The 19726-nt window shown below is 30.6% G+C and overlaps 1 protein-coding gene across 1 annotated transcript; it reads left to right on the top strand.

Annotated features, from left to right (window-relative positions):
- The first annotated feature begins 904 nt into the window (after window positions 1–904).
- Window positions 905–6490, top strand: LOC130968364 (cysteine synthase, chloroplastic/chromoplastic). Its single transcript, XM_057893589.1, has 10 exons — window positions 905–1254; window positions 1534–1643; window positions 2030–2087; window positions 2202–2465; window positions 3217–3354; window positions 3592–3643; window positions 3743–3822; window positions 4812–4871; window positions 5348–5428; window positions 6074–6490. The coding sequence occupies exons 1-10, from the start codon at window positions 1006–1008 to the stop codon at window positions 6164–6166; spliced, it is 1185 nt and encodes a 394-aa protein (XP_057749572.1). The 5' UTR covers window positions 905–1005; the 3' UTR covers window positions 6167–6490.
- The last annotated feature ends 13236 nt before the right edge of the window (window positions 6491–19726 follow it).

Genomic DNA, 19726 nt, shown 5'->3' on the forward strand with positions numbered 1-19726 from the left:
AACTAATGTTTCTCTCTTTACTTCCAATACTACCTCTTCACTTTTTTCAATATATATTATAATATAGGAATAAGATTGTCTTTTTATAACATTTCTTTTCTTCTTATTTTTCTTCCAACCAAACACATCTAAAGAAAATAAAAATCCACTCAATTTCTTTTCTTTCCTTTCTTTCCTTTCTATTTCTTTCTTTTCAACCAAACATAGCCTTACGGTTTTACCACAAATTACATCTGATTATGAGCAAGTATGATACTTTTTTTTTTTGAGAAAATGATGCTTCGTAATCTTTTATGTATATTTATACATATTTTCACAAAATGTTTATTTCGAAAAAGTCAATAGGTCCCTTTCTTTTTTTATAAGTCAATGTCTTATTAGCCATTACCACGCTAGTCACCATAATATCATTTCGTTAGTTCCATTTTATGTGGCAACAACGAGCACAATCAATCAATTATTCATTGAACTTGGACATTTTATTGATAAATTATTAGTGACCTAAATTGCTTCAAGATATAATAAATTTTTGAAAAAAAATATTTAGATAATTATTTTAAAAGCGTACAAAAAATTAGACTAAACTTTAATTTGTTGTCTTTTTATTTAAAAAGTATTTTACTATTTGATAAAAAAATCGCAAAAATATTTACTTTATATAAAATTATCAAATTTTAAATATTAAAATATCTATTATTTAGATGTATTAATTTTTATTTTTATAACATATTTTAAATGATGAAAATTGAGTTATAAATAATTTTACCTGATAGTTGAAATTATATATATATAAATACTTTTACGTGGTGTTTTGGTAATTTTCATGATCTGAAAATAAGATTATTACAGTGAGTGAGTGTGAGTTGGAGTTGGAAAAATCCAATGAGGTCCCAGCGCAACTGATTCGATTTCCACCAACAAATATCTTTATCATCATCATCGTAATTTCTTCATTCCATTTTCATATTCCACTACTTCTGCTTCTCCTCTTCCTCTTCATCATCAATGGCTTCTTCTGCTTCCCTATTCAACTCGTTGACTTGCCCTTCCCGTTCTCCCCTTCGCAACTCTCTTACCCGCACCGCCGCCACCCCAACTTTCCTCAGACTAGCTTCCTCACCCTTCTTCTCCACATCCACAAGCCTCTCTTCTTCTTCTTCTTCTTCTTCTTCTTCTTCCGTTATCTGCAAAGCTGTCTCTGTTAAGCCCCAAACCGGGATCGAAGGTCTCAACATTGCCGAAGATGTTACCCAGGTTATTGCTCTTGTTTTTATATTTTATTTTCTTTCGATGGTCAATTGGAATGTCTAGAAGATTTGATGCGTTTTATTTGGTGTACTCTCTCAATTTGGCGTATTTTGATAATCTAAATGTGTCCGTGGATAAGTTCTTGTTGCAAATTTTGACTCCTTTATGATTCACCTTGTTTATTCTTTATGCGTGAGAAATAAGCATTCTATAGCATCTTGATATATATATATATATATATATATATATATATATATATATATTTTTTTTTTTGAAATGCCACAGCTTATAGGAAAAACCCCAATGGTTTACCTCAACAATATAGTGAAAGGATGTGTGGCCAATGTTGCTGCCAAGCTTGAGATTATGGAGCCATGCTGTAGTGTCAAAGACAGGTGAGAACTGAGAACCTGAATCATTGCTTGTGAGGTCTAAATATCATATGCTTGCATTTTTTACTTGTTTTCCATTTTCATGAAAATATCTGGTGAAGAATGTGACTCTGATGAAAATGATTCTTGTGATTTTTCCAGTAATCTCTTTGTTAGATTATATTGTTTCAATCTTCGTTTTTAACATAGATGAAAATTATTACATAATAAGATGAAGGTGACAATAATGTCAATTAACTGTTAGCTCTATAAGAAACTACAAAAATAATGAGGTTGATGTTAATATTTCTGTAAGACTGCATTCTGTATATTACCATATGAGCTATGCTTATTGGAGATTGAATCTTCAACCATTTTTTTTAAAACACTTTGTATTTTTATTCTTGCAGGATAGGATATAGCATGATACTTGATGCTGAGCAGAAAGGAGCTATAACACCTGGGAAGGTAATCTATCATAGAAATGATTTGTGTTCTTTCCTTGCAGATTAGCCATAAAAGCTATTGCTTCAAACACACTATTTGTTGTTCTGAGTTAACTTGTTTCTTGTGTGCTTTCAGAGTGTTTTAGTCGAACCTACTAGTGGAAACACAGGAATTGGTCTTGCCTTTATAGCGGCTTCAAAAGGATATAAACTCATTCTGACAATGCCTGCATCAATGAGTTTAGAAAGACGAGTTCTTCTGAAAGCTTTTGGGGCTGAGCTTGTTTTAACTGAGGCAGCAAAGGGCATGAATGGAGCAGTTCAGAAAGCTGAAGAAATCTTGAAAAGTACACCTAATGCATACATGCTTCAACAATTCGATAATCCGTCTAATCCTAAGGTAAACAGTAACGGTCCATTTTATGGTAAAATATATTAATCCAATTTTTAGGCCGTGTGTTGTACTGAGATTTTATCAAAAACCATGCTTCAAACAGCAGTCCAAACTATAGGTTAGAAGAAATACAAAAGCAAGTCAAGTCAAAAGGTTAGGGATAAACATTCTTTGCTGTTCGTTTTCTGAACATATCCCCCTTAATTGATTACAAGTAAATGCTCATGGGTCTGAGGGCATAACCAAGATTCCCCACATAATTCAAAGAGCTTACTTAAAACTCTAAAGTCCTTATCTAACAGCTGGATTATGAAGCTTTAACTATTAACTGTGTAGCTGTTTTTGAAGGTTGGTATCCCATTACACAAAACTATCTTGAATGAAGTTTTGATTAGTTTATGCAGCTACAACACAGGATTAGGGTTAATCCTATTGAGAACTGCTTTCCAAATAAATGAACTACCTTTGAACCCTAGCTAGTGGCAGTGAGGACTTAATCGAACCAGTCCTTGGGTTACTCTCTCCCTGGGAATCATGACCTTAAACTTAGTTTGTTAGGTGTTAGCCTCTAAATTGATATTTTTTAATGGAAAAGGGGGTAATTGTTCAAATTGTAGTTTGTAAGCTGATATTTGCTTACCCCTGTTGTGTGTAGTTGAATGGAAGATGTTGTACGACATGTCATAAATTGAATTCTGTCTCTACCATAGTGAGCTGTGGTATGATCTGATATATGAAGTTGGATTCAACTATGCAGATACATTATGAGACAACTGGCCCTGAGATATGGGAAGATACACGAGGCAAAGTTGATATTTTTGTTGCAGGAATTGGAACTGGTGGAACCATTTCCGGTGTTGGTCAATTCCTAAAACAGAAAAATCCAAATGTAAAGGTAAACGTCTCAATTGGCATTATCAAATTGATGGTGTCTCTCAGTTTTTTTAACTTCAATAAACAAAATGACTAACATTAATTGTCCCTAAATTTAAAAATATTTGATGTACATGGTTCTTTTTACTCAATCAATGAACTAGTCATGTCTTGTTATCCCTTGGAGTAATAATTTGAGTTTGAGGGAAGCTCTCTAATAAGTTGGGTTCCATTTAGCATTTTCTTCGTTATGTATCAGGTTATTGGTGTAGAGCCTACGGAAAGCAATATACTTTCTGGTGGAAAGCCTGGTAAGAAAGCAGAACAAGTTCTACATACTTTGAGTCCAATACGCTAGTCGTTAAGTAATCCTTTAATTGTATGTTGTTTCTCTCTCCTCTTAACCACAGGACCTCACAAAATTCAGGGTATTGGGGCTGGTTTTGTGCCCAGGAATTTGAACCAAGATATACTGGATGAAGTTATAGAGGTCTGTTGTTTTGTTTTCCCATCTTCTTTCTCCTCTCTTCCTTTTTTTGTATAAAAAAAAATAATAAACATAAAAACTTTTTTGGAGTTATAATTCAATATGTCCTGTTTAGTACTCTCCATAACTCGGTTTATAAAAATAAAATAAATTAATTAATTCTTTTATCAAGACATGGCAGTTGCATGACTTTGTAATGAGTCATTATGCTTCATTCTTTTAGTACAGGGTTCTTTCTTTAGTACGGAATTCCTTTCTGCCTACATCCATATCTAATTACCATGTCCTTGTTGGGTTGATCATTTGCTATCAAATTGGGTGGATGTTATATTCTGTTTAGAACTGGATCAGTAAATTCGGGAACATACTAGGGTATTGATGGAATGATTGAACAGTGTTTCTAAAAATCCTAGAATCATGTATTAAAAGTTTGAAACACAGGAAGTTTGAAGGCTCTTCTCTCTTCTCCAAATCTTGTTGAATATGTAACTGACTGTTGAATCCCCTGCTATCCATATTTATATTCAACTAAGCATCATATCATATCCTTCCTGTCATTTTTTAATTTAGATGATTTTAGCAACTTTTGGCTTTGATGGGGAATGAAAATGTCATTTCTGTATCTCACATACAGCATTTAATGCTCTGATTTGCCAATTGTTTTTGTGGCAATTTTTTCATAGTTGATATTTATATTCAGCTTCAGATTCAGTTTTATCGTTGGTTACTCTTTAATAGCTTTTGTCATGTCTAACGACATGGGGAAACCATATTGACCAGTAGTAAACCTTTCTTCATACGCTGGTTTATTGTTTCCTAGTTCTTGCCATTGCTACTATTTTTCTCAATTCAATGCACATCTGAAGCTTTTTTAGGTTGTTTAGTTTATGTATGTGGCATAGGAACGACCTAACAGGATAAATAGTGAATAATTGAACATCCATTTTTCTTTCTGTTCCATAATTGATTCCTATCCCATGTGAATACGGCAGGTATCGAGTGATGAAGCTGTTGAAACTGCAAAGCAATTAGCACTCCAAGAAGGCTTACTGGTTAGTGCCATGTGTCATCTTTTAACTGTTTCTGTCATTTTAGTTGCATGATTATTTTTAATTGTTCATGCAATATCCCATTCCTTATGCATAATAGGGTACAATGACGTCTTTTGATTCATATAGCTGATCCCACCTAGTGGGAAAAGGCTTTTTCAGTTTTTTGTTAGTGTTGTTGTACATGCAATATCCCATGTACTGACGCAGTTACACAACTCATGTCAAAGTAGCTTGAAAATTGAAACGATCTAGCACAAGATAATGGAATTTGACATAGTTACTGTGTTAATTTAGTTTTATCATGTGCATGAAGATTTCTATTATGTGGACATAAAATTTAATCTTCTTTGGAGTGCTTGTCAAAGCTAACTCTTTAAATCTTAGAACACCCCAGTAATTTTCTGGCCCAAAATGAAGAGCAAGATCCATTGATGTTATACTTTAAAACTTTCATGCTCACTTCAATTGGAATGCAGGTGGGAATTTCTTCTGGAGCTGCTGCAGCAGCTGCAATAAGGGTTGGAAAGAGACCTGAGAATGCAGGGAAGCTTATTGCGGTAAGTGCATTGCCTCAAATAATAATAAAAACCAACAGATGGATATGTTACAAGGAATTTAATCCGCCTCAAATAGGATGTATGTTTACTGAATTTACAAAAACATCATACAGATTTATATTCGTATGGTTTCCTTTATTGGAACGTAGTGTTAAGTATCCATCTGCTTGTACGGTAGCATAATATTTTTTTGCGTGGGAGAATATGATTCTGTCCTGCTATTTTGGGTGACCAAGTTTCTTTTATATTGCGTTGTGTGTCCACAACTTGACAAGCTGCAATTTTTTAGTCTTTAATTTGGGTAGAACCTTTCTACATCATGTTTTTGTGATGTTTGTCTCTTTCTCACCTTTTTTCTTTTGGTTCATATTACAAATTTACAACAACTCACCCACACTACACACTTACACACTTACACACAACCTTATAAGGGGTTCACATCCATTTTGTCTCTTTCTCACTTTGTTGCAAACCTTTTACATTGCCGGTCCCAAGCTCGAAGAGAAGGGTTGTGTTGGTCTTTTAGGAATCAGTATAAAATTTTGTTGAAATTTTATCTAGGGACAAGACTTTATTATTGTTGTTGCTGTGATCTCACTCCCACTTTAAGCTAATTACATTTCACACACTGTTTATTTATTGCAGGTTGTATTCCCAAGCTTCGGTGAAAGATATTTGTCTACTGTTCTCTTCCAATCAATTCGAGAAGAAGTTGAGAAAATGCAACCAGAGCCCTGAAAAGAACAACTTTGCTCTTGTTATGGCTTAACTTTCATCATCATCCGCCTTCTTGTAAAACATGGCAACACATGTCAACGTGTAGCTCTTTTTTTCCCCTCAATTTTTTACTTTTAAGAATTTAGAGAATTCTGCACGCCATCTTCTTACTATTTTAAATTTTAAATTTTAATTTTAGGGATAAACTTTCCAGATGTGTATTATCATTACTCTTCTAGTCTTCTTCATGTATTTGTATTGACTGCAAATAAGTCTCTCGATCGTGTTCCTTGTTTTAAATAAAATAATCGATCAAACAAACCTGTTCTCCTTGCCCTTGTCAAATCATATCGCAAGTGAAATCATTTAGTGGCCCATAAGTTTTATGGTCAATGATCTTTGAACTTAAATGTGACAATATTGCTAATAAGTCATTTGTGCTTGAACACTTGAACCGGTTGCAATAATATAATACACTGGACCCAAGAATGATTTAGTTTGAAAGATTCTGACTCTAATAGTTTTAGTGCAAAACTATTCTTTTGAAATTCTAAAAGCTATACTTAACATGCTGTTTATATCGATAACAAAAAAAGTACCCAACAGGCCAACTGGGGTTCGCATATAAATTTTTTTTTTACCCGCAAATGTCAGTGGGCAGGGGCCCTTCTTTTGTATTTTATATAAATTTATTACGTCGTTATTTTTATTAAAGGATTAGAATGTGACTTCCATCAGTGAACTTTTTAATTTTAATACGGAGAGAGGGCTGGTATATAAGAGTTACGAAAGTATATGGTGCACTAGGATATGAGGATTGCGCAAGACAAATCGGACCGTCCGATTAGAGGTACAGAAAATCTTGGGTCCAATTTGTGTACTGGCAGAAAATCCTGGGTCCGATTTCAGTATCCACGAAATTCTCCAATGAAAATTTTGGGTCCGATTTTAGAAAATCTTGGGTCCGATTTGTGTCCCTCTCTCTACAAGTCCGATTTCTTCCCACTAAAACAAAAAATTGAACGCCGTCACAAATCACAATTGTATATTTCTCCTCAATATTCCATAACTCAGCATAACTCACATGTCAACCTCATACTAAATAAAAATTAGCCTTCCATCTGTTCCATAGTTATTGTGACTACTAGTATTTTTTATTATTTTTTATTTTAATAAAAAATTAATATATATATATATATTTAATGATTAATAAGACTTATTTTTTATAAAATAATTAAATATATTATATATATCATAATATTTAAACATAAATATCTCAAAACTAATATCAAATATTATAAAAATAAATTATTGTATTTAAAATTTATAAATACTAGTATTGATATAATTTTAAACTACTTTATTGAGGAGTTAAGATGTTGATGTTTGATATCTTTAAGTATTAAAAAATTTGGTCTTGATCTAATAATAATAGAAATATTTTTATCCTTTTGGCCTGTTTTTTTTAATATTTATTGTTTTCATCTTATCTATTGTTTAAATAAATTTCTATAATTAAGATTTTATAGATAAATATTATATAAGTTAACTAAATCCTAAATCATATTTATAATATCATTGATTTTATTGGTTGAAAATTAATAATACAAAAGTCACAAACAATTAATAATGAGAGAAAAAAATTAAAAAATATATACTAAGTTAATATTATCATTATATAATTATCATTTTTAATATTTTTTAAAAACTTAAATTGTCATTATAAACTAGATAAATAAATAAATAAAAATAATTAAAAATTAACTCAAAATAAAAGGAGAAAAGTGACGTGAATAAATGAGAAAAAGAGGAGAAAACAAAGTTATATATGTTGGAATAAATTAATTTTCATATCCCAGATCATCCATATTGAATCACCAAAAATATAACATAATGCGGAAGCGTACCTGAATTCATAAACATGAATCATACGATCGGAAGAATTTGGATCTTGTGGTTCTTTCGATCTTCCTCAACCAAAGCCTTCTGTATTCCTAGAGGGCTGAACTGTAACTCTTTTGATGGGGAAAGAGCAACAAAGGCGGCTTTGGTATATTGGGAACCGAAACCCTAAAGGTCTATTTATATTTGAGCATGGCACCCATTAAACCCTTAAGCCCAAATAAAATAGTATCTAAAGCCCAAAAGATAATATATCTAAAATCCAAAAAAGATAATTATCTAAGGAACAAAAGATAATATCCAGTTTTATTCTCATTTAATTCCAAATCAAAAGTAATAATGACTTATTCAATTAGCATTTATAACAATAAATGAGATCATCATTATATAAGTCATTTAATTTGAAATAGCATCATTTGTGATTATAATTGATATATGTATTGCCCACAAATAAGTTAGGAAATTAAATAATTTCCTAACAATCTCCCACTTGGGCTATACATATATTCTTTCTTGACATAATCACATTTTATAAACTTTATGCGCGCATCTGAATGCTATTTCTTTCATTACTTTAACAATCTGGTCCGTCTCATACATTAGATATGGAACTACCGCAGCTTTTATCACATTAAATGCCGTGACTAAACCACGCCAATCACCATCCTAATATACTTAACGACATAGATCAAATTTGGATGAGTAATATGGAAATTACATGCCAAGTGATCTCATGCATGTCTATTTCCAACTGGTCCTACTTTATTGAGATCAAACACAATACAAATATTGCAAAATGAACATTTCATATAACATGAAATAAACCATCAACTTAATTCTGCAGAAAAAATAACTCAATATCTGTCATAGAACATATAGCATAAAATAAACTCCCACTAAACCAAGGCATCACAACTATTGACACCCATCCGAGCAGTGTGCTCATGAAAGACTTTAGGGATCAATCCCTTGGTTAATGGGTCCGCTAGCATATACTCTGTTCCTATATGTTCTATGGAAATCTGTTTTTCTTGAATTTTCTCCTTGACAACTAAGAACTTGATGTCTATATGCTTCGATTTTGTCAAGCTCTTATTGTTGTTGGAGTATAATACTGCTGACTTGTTGTCACAGAATATCTTTAATGGCTTTTCAATGTCATCTACTACACGAAGCTCAGTGACAAAGTTTCGCAACCATATGCCATGTTTGGATGCCTCAAAGCAAGCAACATATTCTGCCTCCATTGTTGAGGAAGCTACAAGAGTCTGTTTGTTAGACTTCCATGCAATAGCTCCTCCAGCCAAAGTGAAGATACAGCCTGAAGTAGAGCGTCTACTATCTTGGCATCCCGCAAAATCGGAATCAGAATACCCAATGATCTCCAAATTTTCTGATCTCCGATAAGTGAGCATGTAATCCTTTGTTCTCTTTAGATAACGCATTACGCGTTTAACAGCTATCCAATGATCCATACCTGGATTGCTCAAGTATCTACCCAACACTCCCACTATAAATGATATATCGGGACGTGTGCAGACTTGAGCATACATTAAACTTCCTAGTGCTGATGCATAAGGCTTATCATGCATTGCTGTCATCTCAAGATCATTTTTAGGGCATTGTTTGAGACTGAACTTGTCTCCTTTAGCTACGGGTGTGTCCATTGGTCTACAATTTTCCATGCCATATCTACTTAAAATCTTTTCGATATAGTTCTTTTGTGATAATCCAAGAATACCTTGAGAACGATCTCTTAGTATCTCGATTCCTAATACAAAAGAGGCATCACCAAGATCTTTCATTTCGAATTTGTTCGATAGAAATTTCTTAGTTTCATGCAACAAGCCTATATCGTTGCTGGCAAGTAGAATGTCATCAACATATAAGACCAAAAAGATATATTTACTCCCACTGAACTTGCGATATACACACTCATCTATGATATTCACCTCAAAACCGTATGAGGTAATGACTTGATGAAACTTGTGATACCATTGACGGGAAGCTTGTTTGAGACCATAGATGGATTTCTTTAACTTACAAACCGTAGATTTTGAATCACCTGATACAAAATTTTCTGGTTGTACCATATACATTGTTTTATCAATGTCACCATTGAGAAACGCTGTCTTTACATCCATCTGATGTAGCTCCAAGTCAAAATGAGCTACTAGTGCCATTATGGTTCTAAAAGAGTCTTTCGATGATACTGGAGAGAAAGTCTCTTTATAGTCTATGCCTTCTTTTTGAGTAAAGCCTTTAGCGACTAGACGAGCTTTATATCTCTCGACATTACCCTTAGAATCCCTTTTGGTTTTAAATATCCATTTACAACCAATTGGTTTCACACCCTCAGGTAACTCCACGAGATCCCAAACGTCATTGTCTTTCATAGACTTCATCTCTTCTTTCATGGCATCGATCCACTTTTCAGAGTTAGAACTTTGCATGGCTTGAAGAAAATTGATTGGGTCATTTTCTATCAAACCAATGCCATCCTCATGTTCTTGGAGATAGACAACATATTCATCCGAAAATTGCACTTCTCCTTTCTCTTATGGATCTCCTTAATGGCACTTCTTGAGGTTGTTGAGCTTGCTGTATGGGTTGGGGTTGAGGAGGATTCTCATTATTTTCCTGTACTGTAACAGTATCTTGAGCAACAACAATATTCTCATTGTTCTCTTGTACTGTAGCTGGATTTACAGCAGGATTCTCATTGTGCTCTTGTACTATAACTGTATCTTGAACAATAATAGGCACAAGGTCCTGATCATTGTCAGTTATAGAATCCTCATCAAAAGCAACATTTCTAATATTTCCTTCCCCCCCAAACTCAACATCCTCAAGAAATCTCGCATTTCCCGTCTCAAAAATAGACCTTGATGCAGGATTATAAAACTTGTACCCCCGTAAACGCTCAGCGTAACCAACAAAGTAGCAACTAATTGTCCTGTAGTCCAATTTTCTTTCATGCGGCCTATAAGGTCGCACCTCAGCTGGACATCCCCAAATATGCAAATGCTTTATACTGGGCCTTTTCCCAGTCCAAATTTCATATGGGGTTTTGTTAACTGCTTTGCTTGGCACCCTATTAAGGATGTACACTGCGGTCTTTAAGGCTTCTCCCCAGAGTGATTCAGGCAAGGAAGAATGACTAATCATACTTCTCACCATGTCTTTAAGAGTTCGGTTCCTTCGCTCTGCAACACCATTCATGCTAGGTTTGCCTGGCATGGTGTATTGCGGAATAATACCACACTCCTCTAGGAAAAGAGCAAAAGGTCCGGGACGTTGCTCACCTGAACCATCATATCTTCCGTAGTATTCACCACCACGATCCGATTTGACAGCTTTAATTTTCTTTCCAAGTTGAAGTTCAACTTCAGCTTTGAAAGACTTGAAAACATCCAAGGCTTGGGACTTTTCATGAATTAAATATAGATACCCGTAACGAGAGTAATCATCTATGAACGTAATAAAGTACCGTTGTCCATTCCAAGATACAGTAGGGAATGGGCCACATATATCGGTGTGTATCAGTTCTAAGACATCTTTAGCTCTCTCGGCACCTAATTTTCTTTCGTTTGTCCTTTTCCCCTTTATGCACTCAATGCAGACTTCAAAGTCCGCCAAATTTAGGGGTCCGAGAATTCCATCCGACACAAGCCTCTGAATTCTCTGTTTAGAGATGTGGCCTAGGCGTTTGTGCCATAATGATGCCGAATTCTCATTAAGTTTTTGTTTTGTAACCGTTTGCAGTATCTCATTATTATAGGAATTTAAGTTAAGCCTATATAGATTATCTACCAAATGACCAGAGCAAATATTATTCGAATTATAAAAGAGACTGACTTTATTGTCTCCGAATGAACAAAAAATAACCTGATTTGTCCAAACAAGAAACAGAAACCAAATTTCGTCTAAATGACGGTACATAAAATGTCTCTAATAAATCCAAATAAAATCCACTCGTGGAACATAATCTAAAGGTTCCTATAGCTTCGACTGCAACTATATTGCCGTCTGCCACGTAGATGTATCTTTCAGCATCACTTGGCGGTCGGCTCCACAGGCAACCCTGCATAGTGACACTTACATGAGTAGTAGCAGCAGAATCTACCCACCAAGTATCAACAGGTGCATAACTTAAACTAGCCTCAGAACAAACGAAAGTAAGAATTATACCCTTCTTTACACGCCAAGTGGCATATTTGGTACAATCCTTCTTCATGTGTCCCACCTTCTTACAGAAGAAACAAGTTGAAACTTGATCCTGTTTCTTAGCCTTTTTCTGCCGAGAAGGCGCATCCGCAGTAGTATCACGCTTTCTTTTATACTGAGAAGATAAAGCCATGTGAGCACTGAATTTCTTAGTAAAGAATTTCTCAACATCCTTTAGGAACTGTTTGGCATCTTTATCCTCAGTAATTGAGCCCCGAAACGCCTCAGGAATTGAGCGTTTCATGATCATAATGCTCATTCGATTGGATTTCTCCCACTTCTCTATTTTAACCTCATTGAGATTTTCCGGAGTGGAAGTGGGTTTCTCCTCTCGAAGAGCTATATCTAGGTCCATACAGCCGAGGACAATCTCCACGGTATCCTTCCAAACTTTAAAGTTTGAACCATTCAGCATAGGAATACTGCTAATTTGCGCAGAAACATTGGTAGCTAAAGCCATAGTTTCTGGATTAGAACAAAAGAACATGCAGTAAATATTAGTTAATTAATGGGTAAAAAATCCATATTGAGATATCTAGCACAACATTAATTTTCAATCTTTGGATAGAAAAATTAACTGTAAGTGATACTCTCATTGCAGTAATCAAATATTGTCAAAATTCCTGTCACACATTAAGCCTTTCTTTGGACCGACTTAATGCGCACATGGAAACTTAAACTTCGCAACCTATTTATTACCGCATATATTTTCTATTAATTGGCCAAACAATAACCTTCCTTTGGGCCGATTATTGATCACATAATTAATAGAAAATAAACAAAAGTGTGCAATGCTTATTATTTGGCCAAACAATAAACTTCCTTTGGGCCGATTATTGTTCGCATAAATAATAAGTATTACTTTATTCTTAATCAGTTACCCAAATATTTATTTACCATTAATATGTGTATGTAATTCGGCCAAATATAAGCCTTTTTTTGGGCCGACCAATATTCGCATGAATTACATATCACCATATTTATAATGTTTTAAATAAATCAATTTTCACAAAAGAGGCTACTTTGGCAGCATAATGTTCAATCAATTTATTCTAAAACCAAATCTTTATAAAAAAAAGTGGGTACAATAATCCAAATTGTTACTAGTTTCCTTATGTAACAATTAAATTTTTTTTTTTGAACAATCAGAATTTAGCAAAACTCTATTAATATTTTAAAATAAATAAATTTATTACTTAAAAAAAATAAAAATTCTGCCGAGCTGAAAGATTGCCTCATAAAATATATACGTGTCTCAATGTATAACCAAATAATGATATATGTCTATCAACATATATACCCATTAGCACGTCTTTACTCATATATAGAAAATTCATGATGTGCATCAATAAACATACTAATTAATACATATATATACATATATGACAGACGACGCACATCATGAAAACAATTTCACGAAGCCTTTAGTGATTTTATATGTAATGTAAACCGTGCATATGTATATATTGATCTAATAAAAATCGAATATTTTGGATGATTAGATTATGGATGGCTCTGATACCACTTGTTGGAATAAATTAATTTTCATATCCCAGATCATCCATATTGAATCACCAAAAATATAACATAATGCGGAAGCGTACCTGAATTCATAAACATGAATCATACGATCGGAAGAATTTGGATCTTGTGGTTCTTTCGATCTTCCTCAACCAAAGCCTTCTGTATTCCTAGGGGGCTGAACTGTAACTCTTTTGATGGGGAAAGAGCAACAAAGGCGGCTTTGGTATATTGGGGACCGAAACCCTAAAGGTCTATTTATATTTGAGCATGGTACCCATTAAACCCTTAAGCCAAATAAAATAGTATCTAAAGCCCAAAAAATAATATATCTAAAATCCAAAAAAGATAATTATCTAAGGAACAAAAGATAATATCCGGTTTTATTCTCATTTAATTCCAAATCAAAAGTAATAATGACTTATTCAATTAGCATTTATAACAATAAATGAGATCATTATTATATAAGTCATTTAATTTGAAATAGCATCATTTGTGATTATAATTGATATATGTATTGCCCACAAATAAGTTAGGAAATTAAATAATTTCCTAACAATATATGTATATATATATCTGGCTTTATAAAAAAAGGTTAAACTTTGAAATTGTATACGAAAAAGTATAAAAAGAACATTATTATCCTTTGATTTTTCTTATGATGATTAATTGATCATGACCCATGCTCATAGAGTCTAAAGAGGGGAGCCATCAATATTTTGTTGAGAGGCCACTCTTAATTATTTTATTTTTTCACATACGATATATAATTTTCTTTTGGGAGGGCCACTGTCTCCTTATGAATACATAAAGCTTCGCCCCGTGATTATAAGGAAAATAATCCATATATATGATGTTTCATTTTTTATTTTTTTTATTTTTATTCTAAAAAAAATAATTTTCATTATTTATTAAAAGATACTCTACGCTGTAACATTACCTATTATATTAACTAATACATGATTCATCCTAAGCAAAATACAGCTGAACTTATTGTAAATATAATATATGACAAAGACGCTTTAATTAACTCATGTAATTTATCTCACCTAATAAAATAAGATGTTATACTTTTTTTTTAGTTATTTATGATATTTTTTAGCCCAATAGTCTCGAACAATTTAAGTTGGTTTGTTATTGTTGTAATTGAAAAGTAGTTATGTATGTGGATAGAAATAAAAGTGGAGGCAGTTGCATTTTTGTTATTCACATGCCCAAGAAGCTTGTTAAAAGGCAGTCTTTCTTCTTCCCATTCACAGAGCAGTGTAAGCAGAAGAAGAGAATAATATGAGGTTCCCTTTATAGGTGCCAAGCTATCTATATATAATAACGAGTTAGGTATAGAGGCATGCTCCTATACATAAAGAAAAGGAAAAAAAGCACACACCAACAAGTAATAAGAGAAAACTCTCTTTTCTCTCTTTCATACAATCATACCTACTTTTCTTCCTATTATATTGCATGTAAATATATATAAGTCGTGCTTAGTGTGAAGTAGTGGAGTACAATTTCTTGTATAAATTAAGTGTACTGGTATACTAGTAGCGTTGATTTTAATTATAAAAAATATATATAATATATATAACTAAGATTAATAGTTAAAATTTACAAGTATATCAATATATTGATATATTTAAAAACTTTTTAAAAAGAAAAGTACTAGAAAATTAATAAATTTTATAATTTATAATTATCAATTAGTTATTATTAGTATTTTTAATAGTATAAAATTTTATCTAATAATATAAAATTATTTATTTTACTTTTATTAATTAAATATTTATCAAATTTTAATAAAAGTATTTAACCCTAAACTTTTTCTTTTAAAAATATATATACGCTTTTCAAGTATGAAAGGCTAAACGCATGTTACTGTGGATTCCAACTATGCAACGCATAAACATGGAAGATGTAGGGGACCATCACCCTATTATAGATTCTTGTATTATTATTGCCTATAATGTTCAAACATATCATTAATTAAGTACATACTATTATTGGATATTGTATGTGAGTCAGTATTTACATGTTTTACATAAAATTGATAATTAAAATTTATTAAATAATATTTTAATTAAAGTTTTTAAATTATTTAATAATTTTTAAATATTAATTTTATATAAAAATTATTGCACGCGAATTTATATCTTGTATATGTTTTTATTTTGAGAATACTAATAACAATAAAATTAAAAATTAAAAAATTATAACTTAAATTATATAATTTTTTTATACTCATTTAAAGATTATAAGTTTAAATTTATTTATCTTTAAAAAAAAAGACAAGGATAAGACATTTTGCATAAAAAAAAGGGAGGAAATTTAATACATTATTATGAAAAACGAGACTTTGCTTTATCATCGTTGTCACTTAGCTTGTTTGAATGTGAGGAAATGAATATAGGACTAATTAAAGGGCTATATATATTATTATAATGTACACATGATAAAATTTCAACTTGAAGTCTTGAGTCCTTGGTTCTCTACACCGTTAAATAAATTGAATAATTCTTTCTCTACTCACATGTGAAATAAATAAGAAGTTATTTCTTATTCCAAGAAAGAATTTCAGCAGTTTATCCCTTTTTTTTTTTCTATTTGTTACTTATTCATTTTATTTCTCCTATTCCTATGAAAAATAATAGTTGAAATAAAAAAGTCTCTCTCAAAGTCTTGCATTTAAGTTTGCTGTATGAACAAATTCGACTGGCAAAAATAATTGACTTATCGATCTCCTAGTTATTTTGTTATTTATTTTTTTAAATTAATTACAACTTCAAGAACGTACCTAGATTGAAATTTTACCTATATAATTTTATCTTCTATTATAATATATTTCTATTAAACCCTATGCAAGCAAAATTTTAGAGCCTTTTTAATTTATTTAATTTTCTTCTCTTGATTTTTTTCTTCAATCCATATTTCAATTCAGTAACTTTAATTCCTGCATCTATCTTTGAAAAATGAAACTTACATTCTTAAAATTTATTAGTTGAACTTTTAATATTTAATATAAATGCCGAACCCAACATATTTAGCTTGATAAGCACAGTATTATTTTACGTATTTCAAAAAATATCAATATTTTCATAGAACAGTATTAAATGTGATTGAAGTCTCACACCCAAAGTTGCTAGTTTTTTTTTTTTTTTTTTAAAAAAAACTAGTTTAAAGAAGAGCATTATATGTTTCAAGACTAGAAGCTTCTCAAAGTCAATATGTGTTCTTTCACCAAAAAATGAAAAAGTCAATCTATATTCAGCAAAACGAAAAGAAAATTGAAAAGTGAAAACATAGTTGCATTTTAGCATACCATTTCAACAACTCATGTTCTCAATGATTAGACTTTATAATTGGAATGATAGCTTAATAAATTGCTTGAATCACCAGCTAATTCAAAAAGCATAAATACAAATTCAAATAAAGCCTCAATGAGTATTGATTTTTAATAATTTTATTATGTTCATTTTTTTTTCAAAAAAAAGTCCTGGTTATTGGGATGGAATATTGGAATTTCAATTTATTATATACCCAATTCAATAGAAATAATTGTCCGCCATTTAAAAAAGAAAACTGAACGATAATTTTTTTTCCATTAATATAATCATGAATAAAGGAGATGTGGTAAGTAGATAGGGAGAATATTTATAATAGTTATATAATATAAAATATAACAGATTAAATTATATATAACCGGTTCATGCATGAAATAAAATATATTAATAAATATTGTAAGGGGATGAGGTGAGATATGAACTCGTAGTGCCCACAATGGTAGACTTAACTAAATTATGCAAAATCACATGTTGCATGTTGCCACTCTGTTTTAGTTCTTGTTAATTTATAACTTATTGGTTAGCGATAAAAAATTATTTTTATACACTTGTGTATTGGATTCATTTTCTAAATTCTTTTATGTGAACGCTCGTGTAGTTGCGGCTACGAAGTTATTAAATAATTAACATTCGACGGTTATACAAAGTATTTTATTTTTATCCGTCTCACAAATATTTAGTGCACACCCTATTTTGCATATACAAATAAAAATGTTATTTATATATTAAAATTAATTATTAATATATTTATATATTATATAGTTTAATTTATTTTTAATATATTATTTATATTGTAATATATATTTTATATTTATAACTAATTTTAATTGTTAATTTTAATATATACGTAAGATAGTTTTTGCATATATATTATAGATATAATCGTAGAATTAAGTAATAGACAGTGTATGTAGAAGAGTAGAATCTTTTAATTGCATCGTCACCGGCCGGCCACAGCACCATATACACTTTTAGGCGGGTATATATATATCTTATTTATTATTTAAAAAAAATACCAACTCAAATTTTGTCTAAGTGATAAGTATATTCTTTATTTAATCAATAATTTTGAATTCGAGTCCTAAAAATAAATGAACTTTTTATTGAGAACCAAAAATATTATACATAAACAAATTGACAAAATAAATTATCAAGTGTTTTAAATTTATTTAAATGAATAGTATGATGAAGTAAAAATGTTTCTGAACTAAGTATTTTAACCAAGTAATGAAAACATAACATATGACATGCTTTTCTTTTCTGGTTAAATTTGATTTTTGCTTTAATATTAAATAATTGAATCTAAATGACTAAACCAATCATTTTTTAAATAAAATCAAATAGTTAATCAATTGAGAGTGTTTTTGTCATTAACTATTTTATTTTGTTTATTTTTAAAAATGATTGACGAAATAATTTTGTCATTTCCACTTCAACGTACTATTTTCAATTCAAAAAAAAAAAAAGTTGACCAACAATAAAATTATGTTACATGTCATATTCTCGTTATTGATCATAATGTTTCATCCTAAAATATTTTACCTCTATTTCATTTGAAATTCTCCATTTATTTATTAAAGGATAAAGTATATTTTTGTCCCTAAAATTTGGCAAAAATTTTAAAAATATTCATAAATTTTATTTTGTTTCATTTTTTTTTAAAAATTTTTAATTTGCATCAAATATACATTCGACGGCTAAATTTTCAAAAAATTTAAAACCAATCTAATAATAATACATGAAAATTATGCTTGATTTGTTTGTATTGAGATTGTTCTTATGAAATTGTTGTTGAATTGATCTTAAATTTTTTAAAAAATTAACGATCATAAGTATATTATTTGATGCAAATCAAAAACTTTTGGAACAAAATTAAAATAAAATAAATTTTAAAAATATTTTAAAAACTTTTCTCAAATTTTAAAGACAAAAAATATACTTTAAAACACTATATATTGCCTTGATGGGCACAACAAATAAAGTAAACCACATATTTGTAGCACTATTTCAATACAGACAATACTATTGTATAAGAGTGTTTAAGATTTGGTGTCATCCTGGACCCAAAACATATTTTATAGGATTCAAAATTATTATTTTTGGATTGGATTCGGTTTATTTTTGAATCATTTGATTCGAAATTTTTTTAATAAAAATATATATTTTAAATTAAAATTAATAATATTATATTACATTTTTATTTTTTAATTAATATTTGTTATATTATATAATATTATTTTTATTTTAAAATAATTTATTTTATTATAAATATAATATGATATTTATTAAATTTAATTTTTAAAAACAAAATTTTATTATTTAATATATAAATTTATATATATTAATTTTATATTAAATTGATCTAATTTAACTCAATTTATTTTAAATTAAATCAAAATATACTTTAACATTGTAATTTTTTATGTTTTTCACAAGTATGGAAGATACACAAATCGGAGGGTCTGATTTTTATACTTCAAATTTTTTAATTTTTTTTAACAGAAATCTCTCGGTCTGATTTTTGTAGTCTCACAAATCTCTCGGTCTGATTTCACAAATCCCTCAGTCCAATTTTTATATCCTCAGAAATCGAACG

The sequence above is a fragment of the Arachis stenosperma genome, chromosome 3 (assembly GCF_014773155.1).
Source record: "Arachis stenosperma cultivar V10309 chromosome 3, arast.V10309.gnm1.PFL2, whole genome shotgun sequence".
In the NCBI taxonomy this organism is placed as follows: domain Eukaryota; kingdom Viridiplantae; phylum Streptophyta; class Magnoliopsida; order Fabales; family Fabaceae; genus Arachis; species Arachis stenosperma.